General features: G+C 37.0%; 1 protein-coding gene across 3 annotated transcripts in view; it reads left to right on the top strand.

The window, feature by feature from the left end:
- LOC106061205 (inhibin beta A chain-like) overlaps positions 1-12,960 on the top strand; it is a 63,494-nt gene extending 50,534 nt beyond the window's left edge. For all 3 annotated transcript variants that reach the window (XM_056030940.1, XM_056030941.1, XM_056030939.1), the window contains exon 3: positions 4,848-12,960. In XM_056030940.1, coding sequence (XP_055886915.1) covers positions 4,848-5,728 — 881 coding nt within the window. In that variant the 3' untranslated portion in view covers positions 5,729-12,960. The remainder of the gene's footprint in view (positions 1-4,847) is intronic.
- Positions 12,961-13,204: the final 244 nt, after the last annotated feature.

Raw genomic sequence — 13,204 nt, 5'->3', positions numbered from 1 at the left:
CAATCAAATTCAGAAAGAGAGAAAAAGAAGATAAAACTATCTTAAGAAATGCGGTGGTGATATAATGGAACCAAAAGAAACATTGAAATGTTATTAAAATGAAAAGAAGAAGATCTGAAGAGATTTTCACATAAATAGAGAAAAAGAAAAACAACAACGTCATATTGAAAGGTCAATGCTGCCAACTAAATAATACAAATGTCCTTGAGCTGTAAGAGAAAGAGTTTAGAAATGTGATTCTACATTGCTGAAAAGTGCAATAAAATGATGGAAGTTTGCTTGAAAACCTGAATTTTTTTTTTATACCGTAAATATCGAAAAAAAAAAAAAAAAAGAGGCGCGTTGCAGGGAGATTTTTTTGGGGGGAAGAAAAAAATTGAACTCCCAGAATTCGCAATCGCTTTGGGCCATAGTTGACGGAGGTGAAATATAGTGAGCTGTTACATTTAAGGAGGTTGGTATGTCACACATGAGAGATACATTGAAGCATAATACAATTGCATTTATTGGAAAACAAAAACAGAAGGATTTTTATACATTGACTTCTCCAATTCATCTTGTCTCCCTTTTTATATCCTAGCAACGTTGATGCTTCCGAAAGCTGCTCAAAAACAGAAGCCGGTTCTAGACGTCTATTAATAGTATTTGGAAATTCCCGACCCATCTCGTCGAATAGTGACGTCATGTGTAATAGTAATAGTCTTTGGTCACTTCCGCTGTAAACAATATGTAAGAGGCCACGCCTTCTTCGCTGGCTGTCTTGTATTGTGCCATCAGTTTTAAACACATTTCGTTCAGCGCGAGGGCTTCTCGAGGCACGGGAACTTAGACACATCTTAAAGCCGGCTTAGATGGAACTCTTGTGTCTATCTATCTATGTTAGACGCACAAATTCATCCGTTGCGCACGTCATAATAGGAGATGGATCTCTCAGCTCCAGGCAAGTGTCTGATATGTCTAGTTGATTCAGAAAGCTGTTCTCCTGTTACAGTCATGAAGAGAAGTACAAGTCTATTAAAAGGTGTTGCGTTTATCTTCACAGAGAACATATATCTATAAATAAGAGTATCATTTTTTCTTTATGAGTCATTTATAATGCTGGAGTGGGCAAAATAGGACACGCGAATCATATTCAGGGCAGTGGAAACTATGGATAGTAGGCCTAAAAGTAAAGTTCCCGTTTCGAACCTTGCGAGATATTGGGCAGACGATGTAAAGGTCATCTGTTTCTGTGGCCCACGGTTAACGAGGGTGTCATGTGGCCTGCACAAAGACCATACGCCTTTACCTTTCCTATCGTAGCGTCACGTACCCATTGGAGCTCGGTGGTCTCAGGGGCGCCCTAACGATCCCGAAATTATTTTTTTTTAAAGTCTTAAAAAGGATTCGAACACGGGACACCTCGGTTCGGAAGCCGAGCACTGCACTACTCAGCCATCTAGCCTTGTAGGAAACTATGGATAATGAGTTATTCATAGGTTATAATGGTACCAGTAACGATGAAATTATATGTTGACGGTGTGCTTATATCTGTGTTTCAAATCAGGTGACCTAAATGTCCAGCGTTATGTCAGAGATTACTACTGCGAAGATATAAAACATTAAACAATTTCATTCACCAAGAAGATATCACGAAAAGATTGAACACAAACTATTAACACACACTAAAACAAGATTACACCCATAGATCCCCAAAAGTATTTATCATGAAGCTTGAAGCTTATTAACATAATGAACTCCATATTTGTTAGTCTCCCCTTTACTAGGTTTTCAAATCTAAGCATCTCGAACTGGAAATAAAGTACAAACCATAGACTTATATATACACCTTTTATTTCCAATTAACTCCCTTTCATTCTCCAATCTTCTGTTTCAAAAAAACTTGAATATTCACAAAGCCATTTTGTAAACTTCCTGTTTACACTTCTCTCGGTACTTTGACGAGTACAGAATCCTGTATCACGGCTGTATGAGACATAGAGGAAAAAAGCGTGACCCTAGATCCGTGCGCACTACGTCGTTCTGTGTTTAGGACTCTGCCAAGACATTACAAACTCTGTACAGCGATGTGGAAATCAAATATCTTATCGTGCGTTTCTGTGTTTCATTATATTTTGTTACCACCTTGCCGCATTGTTTATAAAATTTGATTCAATAAATTATGAACATCCTTTAGGTCTAGTGTTTGTCTTCTAAATGAGTGTTCTGGTCCCAGTATCAAAATTATGTAATAAATTAATTAAGATTGCGATTTCTTTTTACCTTTACCTTTACCTATCCCTTAGTCTGTTGGACCGTTGGGGCACCAGGCAAGATTTGTCGACCGTCTTTCTCCATTCCTCCCTTTTTTTTGCCTTGTTCAGAACCTCTCTCAATGGCAGGCCTGTCCATTCTTTAATGTTGTCCTCCCATCGCTTTTCTGTCTGCCTCTTCTTCTTTTCCTGGCACTGTTCCCTGAAGAAAGGTCTTTGCGAGCCCCGTAGATCTCGTAATGTGGCCAAAGGTTTTAAGCTTTCGCTTCGCAGATGACATAGACGGCCTAGCAGGGACAGAAGAAGAACTAGCTGACCTGGTGATGCGCATTGACAAGACTTCCGCAGCATATGGCATGCAAATAAATGCCGAAAAAACTCAAATTATGACCAATAGCCATCAGGGCTTTAAAAGAGGCATCAGTATTGGAGGTGAAAAGCTAACTAGAGTTAACAGCTTCAAATACCTCGGAGCTATTGTCTCAGATGAGGGAACAAAACCCGAATTATTGGCCCGAATAGCACAGTCCACAGCAGCCCTTTCAAAACTTAAAATAATATGGAAAGATAAGGGCTTAGCCCTCGGCACCAAAATCAGACTGATGCGCTCTCTGGTCATGGCCACATTTTTATATGCTTGTGAGTCGTGGACGTTGAATGCAGAGCTTGAGAGGAGGATCCTAGCAATGGAATTGAGATGCTACAGAAGGATCCTAGGCATCACATTCAAAGACCGCATCACAAACCAAGAAATCAGAGACAGGGTTACTGTAGCGATCGGAGCTCATGACGACCTGCTTACTATTGTGAAAACACGAAAGCTTAAAACCTTTGGCCACATAAAACCTTTGCGATTTCTACAAATGGAGAATTCCTGTAGCCCAAAGTCTGTTTACATGTACAATTACAACACATTACGTATACCTACGTTTGCATTCATCCGTTCAGTTTTCACTGCATTATAAAACCTGTGGGCAGCTTAGACCAATAGCTCGTTGCCACGTCACAGGTCAGTGTTCAGGCATCTCTATAAACGATTGGTCTTGGCGCGAATTATTTTCCTCGTCTTGCTTTTCTAATTCCAAGTCATTGCCCCGGATTTTTTAAAGCCTCGATGGATTTCACCAGATCTGACTTGTCACGTGAACCTAATGGCTCGTGACCGATGACTTCTCCGTTAATTACAGCTATAATTAGCCAGTGCATTATTTGTTTTGCGGAGTAGCTGTGACGTGTGAAGCCAGGGCGAGATCTTGCCGAGATTTTCAAAACTAAAAAAATGGGGTATGGAAAGGTGATTTTTAAATAGATGGCTTTTATCGTGGATCTAGTCAACATGTAGCTGCATAACATTGTAACGTAATTGTTTACATAACGTGTAGCCTTATTATCTGCTCGGCTTGTAGCTTTAAATCTGAGTGCCATGCCTGACTTGTAGCAGTAACACCTGCCCGGTTTGTAACTTTAATATCTGCCCAATCCCCAAACTTGTGCATTTAATATCTGCCCAATCCCCAAACTTGTGCATTTAATATCTGCCCAATCCCCAAACTTGTGCATTTAATATCTGCCCAATCCCCAAACTTGTGCATTTAATATCTGCCCAATCCCCAAACTTGTACATTTAATATCTGCCCAATCCCCAAACTTGTGCATTTAATATCTGCCCAATCCCCAAACTTGTGTATTTAATATCTGCCCAATCCCCAAACTTGTGCATTTAATATCTGCCCAATCCCCAAACTTGTGCATTTAATATCTGCCCAATCCCCAAACTTGTGCATTTAATATCTGCCCAATCCCCAAACTTGTGCATTTAATATCTGCCCAATCCCCAAACTTGTGCATTTAATATCTGCCCAATCCCCAAACTTGTGCATTTAATATCTGCCCAATCCCCAAACTTGTGCATTTAATATCTGCCCAATCCCCAAACTTGTGCATTTAATATCTGCCCAATCCCCAAACTTGTGCATTTAATATCTGCCCAATCCCCAAACGTGTGCATTTAATATCTGCCCAATCCCAAAACTTGTACACTTAATATCTGCCTGGCCTGTAACATCAATTCGATTTCTTAGCTGGGAGATAGGATTTGAAATATAGCGACCCTGACATGGGTTATTTTGTTAATTTATTTCAAAAATCTTTTTCAATCTTCATCTGTTCTTTTTCTGTTGTTTTTTTCATTATATCGTCACTACATTTACCTATATCGCTTTTTCCCTTCTTATCTCTTTCATTATAGTTTATTGATTATAGAACGTAATTCGGATCTTAAAAATAATGAGGTGAAGAGCAGATTTGGAGGTGCTGAGCAGTAAAGCGCTTGGCTTTCGAACCGAGGGTCCTGGGTTCGAATCCTGGTGAAGACTGGGATCTTTGGGCGCATCTGAGTCCACTCAGCTCTAATGGGAACCTGACATAAGTTGGGTAAAAGTAAAGGCGATTGGTCGTTGTGCTGGCCACATGACACCCTGGTTAACAGTGGTTAAATTCAGTATGAGTACCCCCCCCCCCCCCATCCAATACATGTAGAAATTCAATAAATAAAAAGCCATTTTCTCAAACATTTTTATTTTTTTCTGTTCACAGGTCAAAAAAAGAAAGATATTAACAAAATGTTTTTGAAATCTTTACCCATGACAACTTTCCTGAAGTCATTCATCTTCCATAGAACTGTCAAACAACCGGATGATGTCTATCTTGAGCTAGTCATGAAGTCGGCCTTGCTGCGCATGCGCATTCGATTCCACAAGAATCAGCTGCAACGTCAGGCGAAAAAGGCGGCAAAGACATTCAATGTGGGCGTTTACCTTTTACGGACATCGCCTCCGGAGCGCGCGCATCACGGTGAGGTCATCCCGCTGGGCAGCGCGGACATTCTGGTGGGTCAGAACTACAAGTCGGTAGAGATCCCCCTTGACTACCAGAAGCTCTCTCACATCTTCGACCTCGAGGATAACACGTTGCAGCTTTCATTGACCATTGAAGAGGTCGTCAGGAACTATAACGCTGCCGGTGTTAAAAGATCAGGCTCCTCGGGGAAGAAGCGCGGGGGGAAGGCGGCGACTCCGAAAGTGCAGGTGTCGAAGGCGGTGATCGAGATCACCACCATGACCAGGGACTTGAACATCCGCAGAGACAAGCGGCAGGTGGAGTCTCAGCCTTGCGAGCAGAACAAATGCTGCAGGCACAGCATTATCATCAATATCAAAGACATTGGTTGGGACAACCTTGGAATACACCCACAGACCGTGGAGTTCTTCTACTGCAAGGGTAGCTGCCCTTACAGGTACAAACCCAAGAGTGACTTCTCGTCCATCAAGTACCTTCTGCACAGCAAAATACCGAATGTCGTTCCGGCGCCCGTGTGCGCGCCAACAGGCTACGAGCCTTTGGATCTGATCTTGGAGAAGCACAACGAGATCTGGCATATCCCGGACATGCTGGTTACGGGTTGTATGTGTTATTGAGCCGTCACACACAAACACAAAAACATTTACAAACAGACTTACGTTTACTGATCTCAATGGTAACAGCGTCTACATAAAAGGCGATCCTTCGCGAAGCGTGTGGTGGCCCTGATCTGAAAGGCGCTCAGTGCTGGGAATGGAACTTTCCCGATTATTATTAGAATACACACAATGATTAAAGAAAACGGGTGAATGGCTCTACTCCAAGCTGATACTGTGTTAGACATTTGTAATCTGATATAAGGCTTCAGATCAGATTTTTTTTTCAAAATTGTAATTTAAATCTATTTGTTTTATGGCTATTTTATAAAAACATAGATTGGCTAATTTGATTCTAAATGGGAGTTCTGAGTTCTCTCCAACAGAACGCGTATCTACAGACTGCTGACCGTGATATAAGCCATACTGCCAACACAACAGAAAGCATTTAAAGTTAGTACCATCTGTTCGTTTTTAAACGCAATTGTGGATTAGTTAAAATGTCATGCATGGTATATATATTGAGGGGTTCTGGTTTTTTTTTTTTATCAACTCAGGGCCGGATTTAAGGGAGGACAGGCATAGCTACAGCCCCGGGCTATCCATAAGAAAGGGGCCTCCGCGAAAGAGATAAAAATATATTCGAATTTTGACTGGCCACAAACTTTGAAATTATTTTTTTTTAACATATTTTTTTGTTCGCATTTTTTTACGGCTGTCAAAACATGTCGTAATGAAGAAGTGTAAGCTTGAAGCATGTTCAGAATCAGTCAATACAGCCCCGCATTTACGACAATGCCTCAACCAAGAGCCTTAACCCTCCACAAACTCAAAAATAGACACGTTTTAAAACTAAAATCTGCATATTAAATATTTTCTAAAATTAAATTTAGATTACATAACAAAGAAACCATTTCTTCTAAAATATAAAAATATAGCATGCTATTTTCGTTTTTAAATGGATCTTTTATTTAATCTATCGAAAAATGGTTGCAGCCTCCACAAAAATCCGGCCCCTAGGCCTCCACATACTTCCATCCGGCCCTGTAACAACTGTAAGAAGGACTCATTAATATCTATGTGAATATTAGCCGTCATTATGATAAACAAATTACGTTTAACAGTAAAAAAAAAGTTATTGTCATTTGTCAAAAGAAAGAAATATAAAGATGTTTATTTTATTAATTTTTTTTTAACTCGGAGAACTCCAAGAAAATAATTTTTATAAAACTTAATTGGAAAGAAATGTATAACGTGCATAGAGTAGGAATAGTACATATTTGCATATTTAAAGTTGCATAGCTATTGTAAAGCTTTATTAGACTTTATGTTAAAGACCTATGCATTTTGAACTACAGACTGAATCCACATTGTTTATCAAGAAAAATTAATAAGTCATGATTTGTTATTGTTTCAAGTTCAAACAATTATATAAAGCACCCCATTGTGATAGTGTTCTATACCGTGGTCATCATTAAGGACCTTGCTTTAATTGAACAAATCATTTGTATACACTTGGATTGGGGTGGTGGCTTCCCTTTCTCATATTGGCGGAGATACAAAAAAAAACAACAAGAAAACTACATCTCCAGAGCAAGGCTGGTTAAACCTTTCATATGACCCCCCCCACACACACACACACACATACACAATGTGTGTCCTTCATAGAGAAATACATAAATAAAGGCAAGACCAGTCATTAATATAGGCCTCAACACTGACCTACGACGTCGCAACCTGTGGGCAGTGGAGACCAATAGCTCGTTGATCATTATTCAGGCCTATGAAGAGGAGTGACAGACTGGACTACAAGAGATATCCTACAGTGTAATAGATCATTCGTATGTATATATATATATATATTACCTACTTTTTGTTGGATGTACCTGTTTCCGAGAGAACCTTGATATATGTGTGTGTGTCACTGTGTGTGTGTGTGTCTGAGAGCGTGTATGACATGTTCTTGCGTGTGGATATAACTGTGTTTGTCCGGGACAGATGTTGCGAATTCTGTGCTATTCAAATAAATTCTGTTATTGGCTGTACTTATTTATTTAAACAAACAAAACAAGTGATATGTCATGCCATTGTGATGACGTATTGTTGTTATATATGACTCCATGACATTACAAGACGAGTATTATGTTATTTTTTAATTATTATTTTTATATTTGTGAATATTTTTTTACCCTTGTTCAATTCATTAATATTTAAGACTATTTATGAGTTTTTGTTGGTGTTGTTGTTTTTTTTCACTTTAATTTAACAAATGGAAATCAACACAAGCCTGAGAACCCCTATGGTTGTGATTTTTTTCTCAACTTTAATGCGTAAAAGTGATTTTATATGATTTCTCTCGAAGTTGCTGGAGAAATCTGGCCACATGAGCCGTCTGCTAAACCCAGTCAATGTGGTATTGTCGTTTGAGGCTCCCGTGTTCTTTCAATTGTTTCATTGATTAGTAAATTATGTGTCACCTTTTGTTTACATAAAATTTATTCTTAAAATTCAATCTCAATTATACATATAAATATACCTATCTTATCCTATATATACCTATCTTATCCTATAAATTACAGACGTTACTTCAAAAAAGAAGATAATTACCTACGCATTTCATGTGGTGTCGATCTAGTCGTGCATGTTAATCAATGACTTAAACTCTTAGCTATTGGTTTTCTTGGCTGATTCAGGCAACCCATTCCATTCTCTAATGGCACTAGGGGAAAAGGAGCACTTGTACGAGTTCGTTCTAGCATATGAATTAAGAAATGTGCCTCTATCTTTGAGTCTTTCTGAGTATTTTATTAGGTTTTGTTTTTCTATCTGTAAATTCTGGTTTCGTGCTTTATGTATTACTGCTACTTTACTTTTAATTCTTTTTCCTGTAGTGTCTCGAAACTCATGGTGTTATTCTAATCAAATGTGAATATTCGTTTGTTATGAATCTCACTGCTCTATTTTGTATCTGTTCCTGTGTCTGTTCCAGTTTCTTAATGTTTTCTTGAGTTGAGGGGTCCCAAACAGAGGATGCATATTCTATTATTGGCCTAAGGATAAATAGCATTTTATTTTTATGCTTCTATTTGATTTGATTTGTTAAATTTTAATTCAATAAACTCTAATGTTTTGCTTTTTTTTTTTTCAATTTCATCAATATGGAGAGTTCATGATAGCTTTTCATTTCGACAAGATATTTTTAGTTTTTAGTCTGTGCAACTGGTTTACCATGAATAAAATAAGTAGTTTTTATTTGTTTTAGTTTTTTAAACTCTTAATAACTGGCAATTTTCTGGGTGAAAAGACATGCTCCAATTTGATTTCTATTTATGTAACTCTTCTAATTCTCTTTGTAAAATTTCTGTATCTTGTGTTGTTTTTATTGTTCTATATATTATGCAATGGTCGGCAAATAATCTGACTTTTGTTCCTGAACTAATGCAATTGGGTAGGTCATTTATGTAAATTAGAAACAGTAGTGGACTTAAGACTGTTCATTGAGGTACACCTGAGTTTACTGTTATTGGTGTTGATTTAGAGCCATTTATTATCACAGTTTATTCTCTCCATTTTAGGAAATCATGAGTCTATTGATGTAACGAACTATTAATGCCAAAGTATTTTAGTTTTTTAAACAGGCTATGGTCGTGAGCGTTGTCAAATGTCTAAGAAAAGTCTAATAAAATTGCATCTATTGGCTCACTATTATTTAATCCCTTGGGAAAAAAATCATCAATTAATCCTATTAGTTGAGTTTCACCTGACGTATACTTCCTGAAGCCATGTTGGTATGGAGTGAGGACATTATGTTAATCTATGTGATTTATGATGTTGCTACATATTATGTGTTCTGGTATTATAAACACTGTATACAGGATTAGATTTTTTTAACGTTTATGTCTTTCAATTAATATCAAAATTTCGTCCGTTTTTTTTTCTCTCATAAAAAGCTTTTTGTAAATACCACTAAACCTGATATCATTCAGTAGCATGAAATCATACTGAAAACAAATGAATGCTAGCTATTGTGATATTCAGAACAAGCGCAGACTTTAATTGATTGAACTGGTAATTGATTAAGCGAAGTCTGAAAAAAGTATTTTGAACACTGGTGCTAGTTCGTGGCTTAGTTCTTTGAGCAATCCAGCTGGAATACAATCAGGTCCAGAAGCTTTACTTGGTTTTATGCCAGCTAATAGTTTTAGGATTCCTTTCTCTTGTATATTTATATATCCTATGTTTTATACTTGGTTTAAATTTATTAATTTGATTTTGTCACCTGGGGCTGAGAATGCTGATGCAAAATATTTATTCAGAATGTTAGCTTTAATTTCAGTATCATTAAGTGTTAAGTTAACCACTTTTAAATGGGGATATTCCTGTTGTTTCCATATTCTTATATATCATGTATGACCATACCTTTTTATTGTTATATTCTGATATTGCTTTATTTATGTATTCACTCAGCGATCTGCTTCTAACTTTTTGAGTAAGGTGTTTAGTATTTAGGTACTTTTTGTGGACTCTTTCTAACTTAGTTTCTTTGCATTTTTTTTATTTTTAAAAAGGTTTTCTACTTTAAAAGTTTCTTTAATTTGTGTTTAAACCAGTATTTATTTATTTTAGTTGACGAACATCTAGTTGGTACTGAATTTTCTGTAATGTTTTTAAGATGGCTTTTAATAGAGTTCCAGAGCTCATCAACAGGTTGATTTATGTCTTTTTCTGATAGTAATGATTTTTGAAAGTTAAATGTGTTCAGGGTATAAGTTCTCAGTTTGGTTTTAGATTGGTAACTGCTTCTAATAGCCTATTTATTTTAATGATATATGGTCAGATAGTAAAGGGATAATATAATAATCTACCACTAATCCAGGTATGTTGGTTGGCTTCTCATTTTCTAATAAGATTTCTAAGTCAGATTATTTGTTCTTGATACTTTGAAAGTTTATTACTAGGTTTTGAGGTACTTTGGTATTGCTGCTTTAGTGGGTTTATTTAATGAGGGTGTTTTAGTGGGTTTATTTAATGAGGGTGTTTTAGTGGGTTTATTTAATGAGGGTGTTTTAGTGGGTTTATTTAATGAGGGTGTTTTAGTGGGTTTATTTAATGAGTGTGTTTTAGTGGGTTTATTTAATGAGGGTGTTTTAGTGGGTTCAACAGGAGTGGCTCTGGCTAGCAGTTGGTGAATTTGATTTGAGATATTGTATGGTTTAGAAGTGCCAGCATCAAAAGAATCAAACAGCCCTGGTGTAGATTGAGGTAACCCACACGGTACACAGTGCCACGACTTTTGTAGCCTTATGCATAATACACAGGTGTATTCATATGGAGACACTATGCGTGGTACATTAGCCAAGCCAAGCCAAGTTCAAGCGCACTTGGCCTCACGACCACGCTTATTGATTATATCTATCTAAATCTACATCTGCTTGATCTGCTAATAATACTTTAATAATAATAAAATATTCACGTGTAGATACAATCAGAGTAGTCCTAAGCCAAAAGTGCTAAAATTATATTGATTAATGAAAATAATGCTGAAATTGAGTTCTGTATATAATTTATGGTTGAGAAGCCAAGTGGAAAGGAGAAAACAAACTGCCTCATTGTCTCCCTTGTACTTACCCTTGGCTCCCACTACCTACTCCCTTTGGTCCTCCTCCACTCCGTGCCCCCTCTTGCCATGGCAGTGTCTGTCTCACTCTATTTCACGCCCCTCAACGTTTGCCCCCCCCCCATTTTTTTTCCATTCCCCTTCAACCATTCATAGTTTTTTTTGGCGAAACCTCTCTCTCTTTCTCTCTCTCTCTCTCTCTCTATACATCTCTGATAATACGCCATGTCACTCAAGCAGATGTCATTCCAACAGTGCAATATAAATATATATATATATATATATATATATATATATATATATATATATATATATATATATATACCTATACCTATATATATATATAAATACCATATACGATATATATTTACTAAATACTTATATGTGTATATAGTTAGATTTTAGGTATTTTAACAAAGTAACAAAAAAATACATAGGTCTGTACTTGATACATTTTTTTAAAATATATATATATATTTATGGGTCTAACGGGTTTTTCTATCTGAATACAAAATTAGGGAAAATACGATACAAATTGTAATGAACAATGTTCTTGGTTTCGTGCAAGAAAAGAAAAAGTTTAGGCCACTTTCCTTCTTGACAGTGTATCTTATTGTCATGTCATGAGCGGACTCAACAAGCGAGGTAGTAGAATTGGTTTTGAATAAAAACAAAATTTTCTGATGACCAGTCGAGATACTTCTTATATATGTACAAACTGTATTGGTGATTTGCACGATAAACGAAACAATGTCATTGACGCTAAAATTGACCCTCACTGTTGCCAACTAGATACAAAAGAATTCGGCCCTAACTTTAACATGATATCAATGCACGACAGTTGATCATCGTATCAAATCTCCTCTGTTACCGATAGATAGTCGCCCATTAGTTTTAAAACACTGCTAAAGTCCTAGAGTCAAAGTCTAATGCTTCCTTGAAATTAGTTTGTGCTACAAACAGAAGCGCTTAGAAAATGTCATTATGCAGTGCTAAAAAGTTCACCTAGACTTTTTAAAAAAGGCCTAGCTTATCAACACTTTCTTTCATTGTGTACACCGGAGACACCAAATAAGCTAGCTATTTATAGTTTGTTACTGCCATGTACGACTTCGTTGTCTCTAAAGTTGGCATCACATGCCGATATTCTTTGCAATAGTGCAATGTGTTACTCCTTGGCTGGGATTGGGAGGAAGTAGATTTCATGTTGAGAACATGTCACCCAGTGGAACCAGCTAGCCGACCATATATATATATATAATAATTTTTTTTTGGTATTTTTCTGAATGTTCATTTATACTCTGTATGTGTGTGTGTTTGTATGTGTGAGTGTATATGCGTAAATGCGATTATATATATATATATATATATGTATATATATGTGTGTGTGTGTACGTGTGAGTTTATACATGTTTGTGTGAGTGTGGTGTGTGTGTGTATGTGTGCGTGTGTGCTTACATTCTCACTCTGGTAAAATCCTTCTCGTTGATTCCCATGTGATTGTCTTCAAAGACTTGTCTGCCTACTTCAGTCCCTATGTTGATGTACAGATTCCATGATCTTGTTTTGTTTTTTTTTTGATGATCTGAGTATCAATGTTGTAATCATGTTGGCATTAAAAGACATTTATATTGGAGACTTGTATTTCTTTGTCGTTTTTTTATTGGATTGTTTCAATGTAACGCGTAACTGCAACGCGTAGCTGTAACGCGTAGCTGTAACACGTGGCTGTAACGCGTGGCTGTAACACGTGGCTGTAACGCGTGGCTGTAACGCGTAGCTGTAACACGTGGCTGTAACGCGTATCTGTAACACGTATATGTGACACGTAACTCTACGTTACTTTAACACGTATCTGAAGCTCATATTTAAACATTTCA

This window comes from Biomphalaria glabrata, chromosome 5 (genome assembly GCF_947242115.1).
Source record: "Biomphalaria glabrata chromosome 5, xgBioGlab47.1, whole genome shotgun sequence".
NCBI lineage: Eukaryota > Metazoa > Mollusca > Gastropoda > Planorbidae > Biomphalaria > Biomphalaria glabrata.
This window is presented reverse-complemented; position numbering and strand designations above follow the sequence as displayed.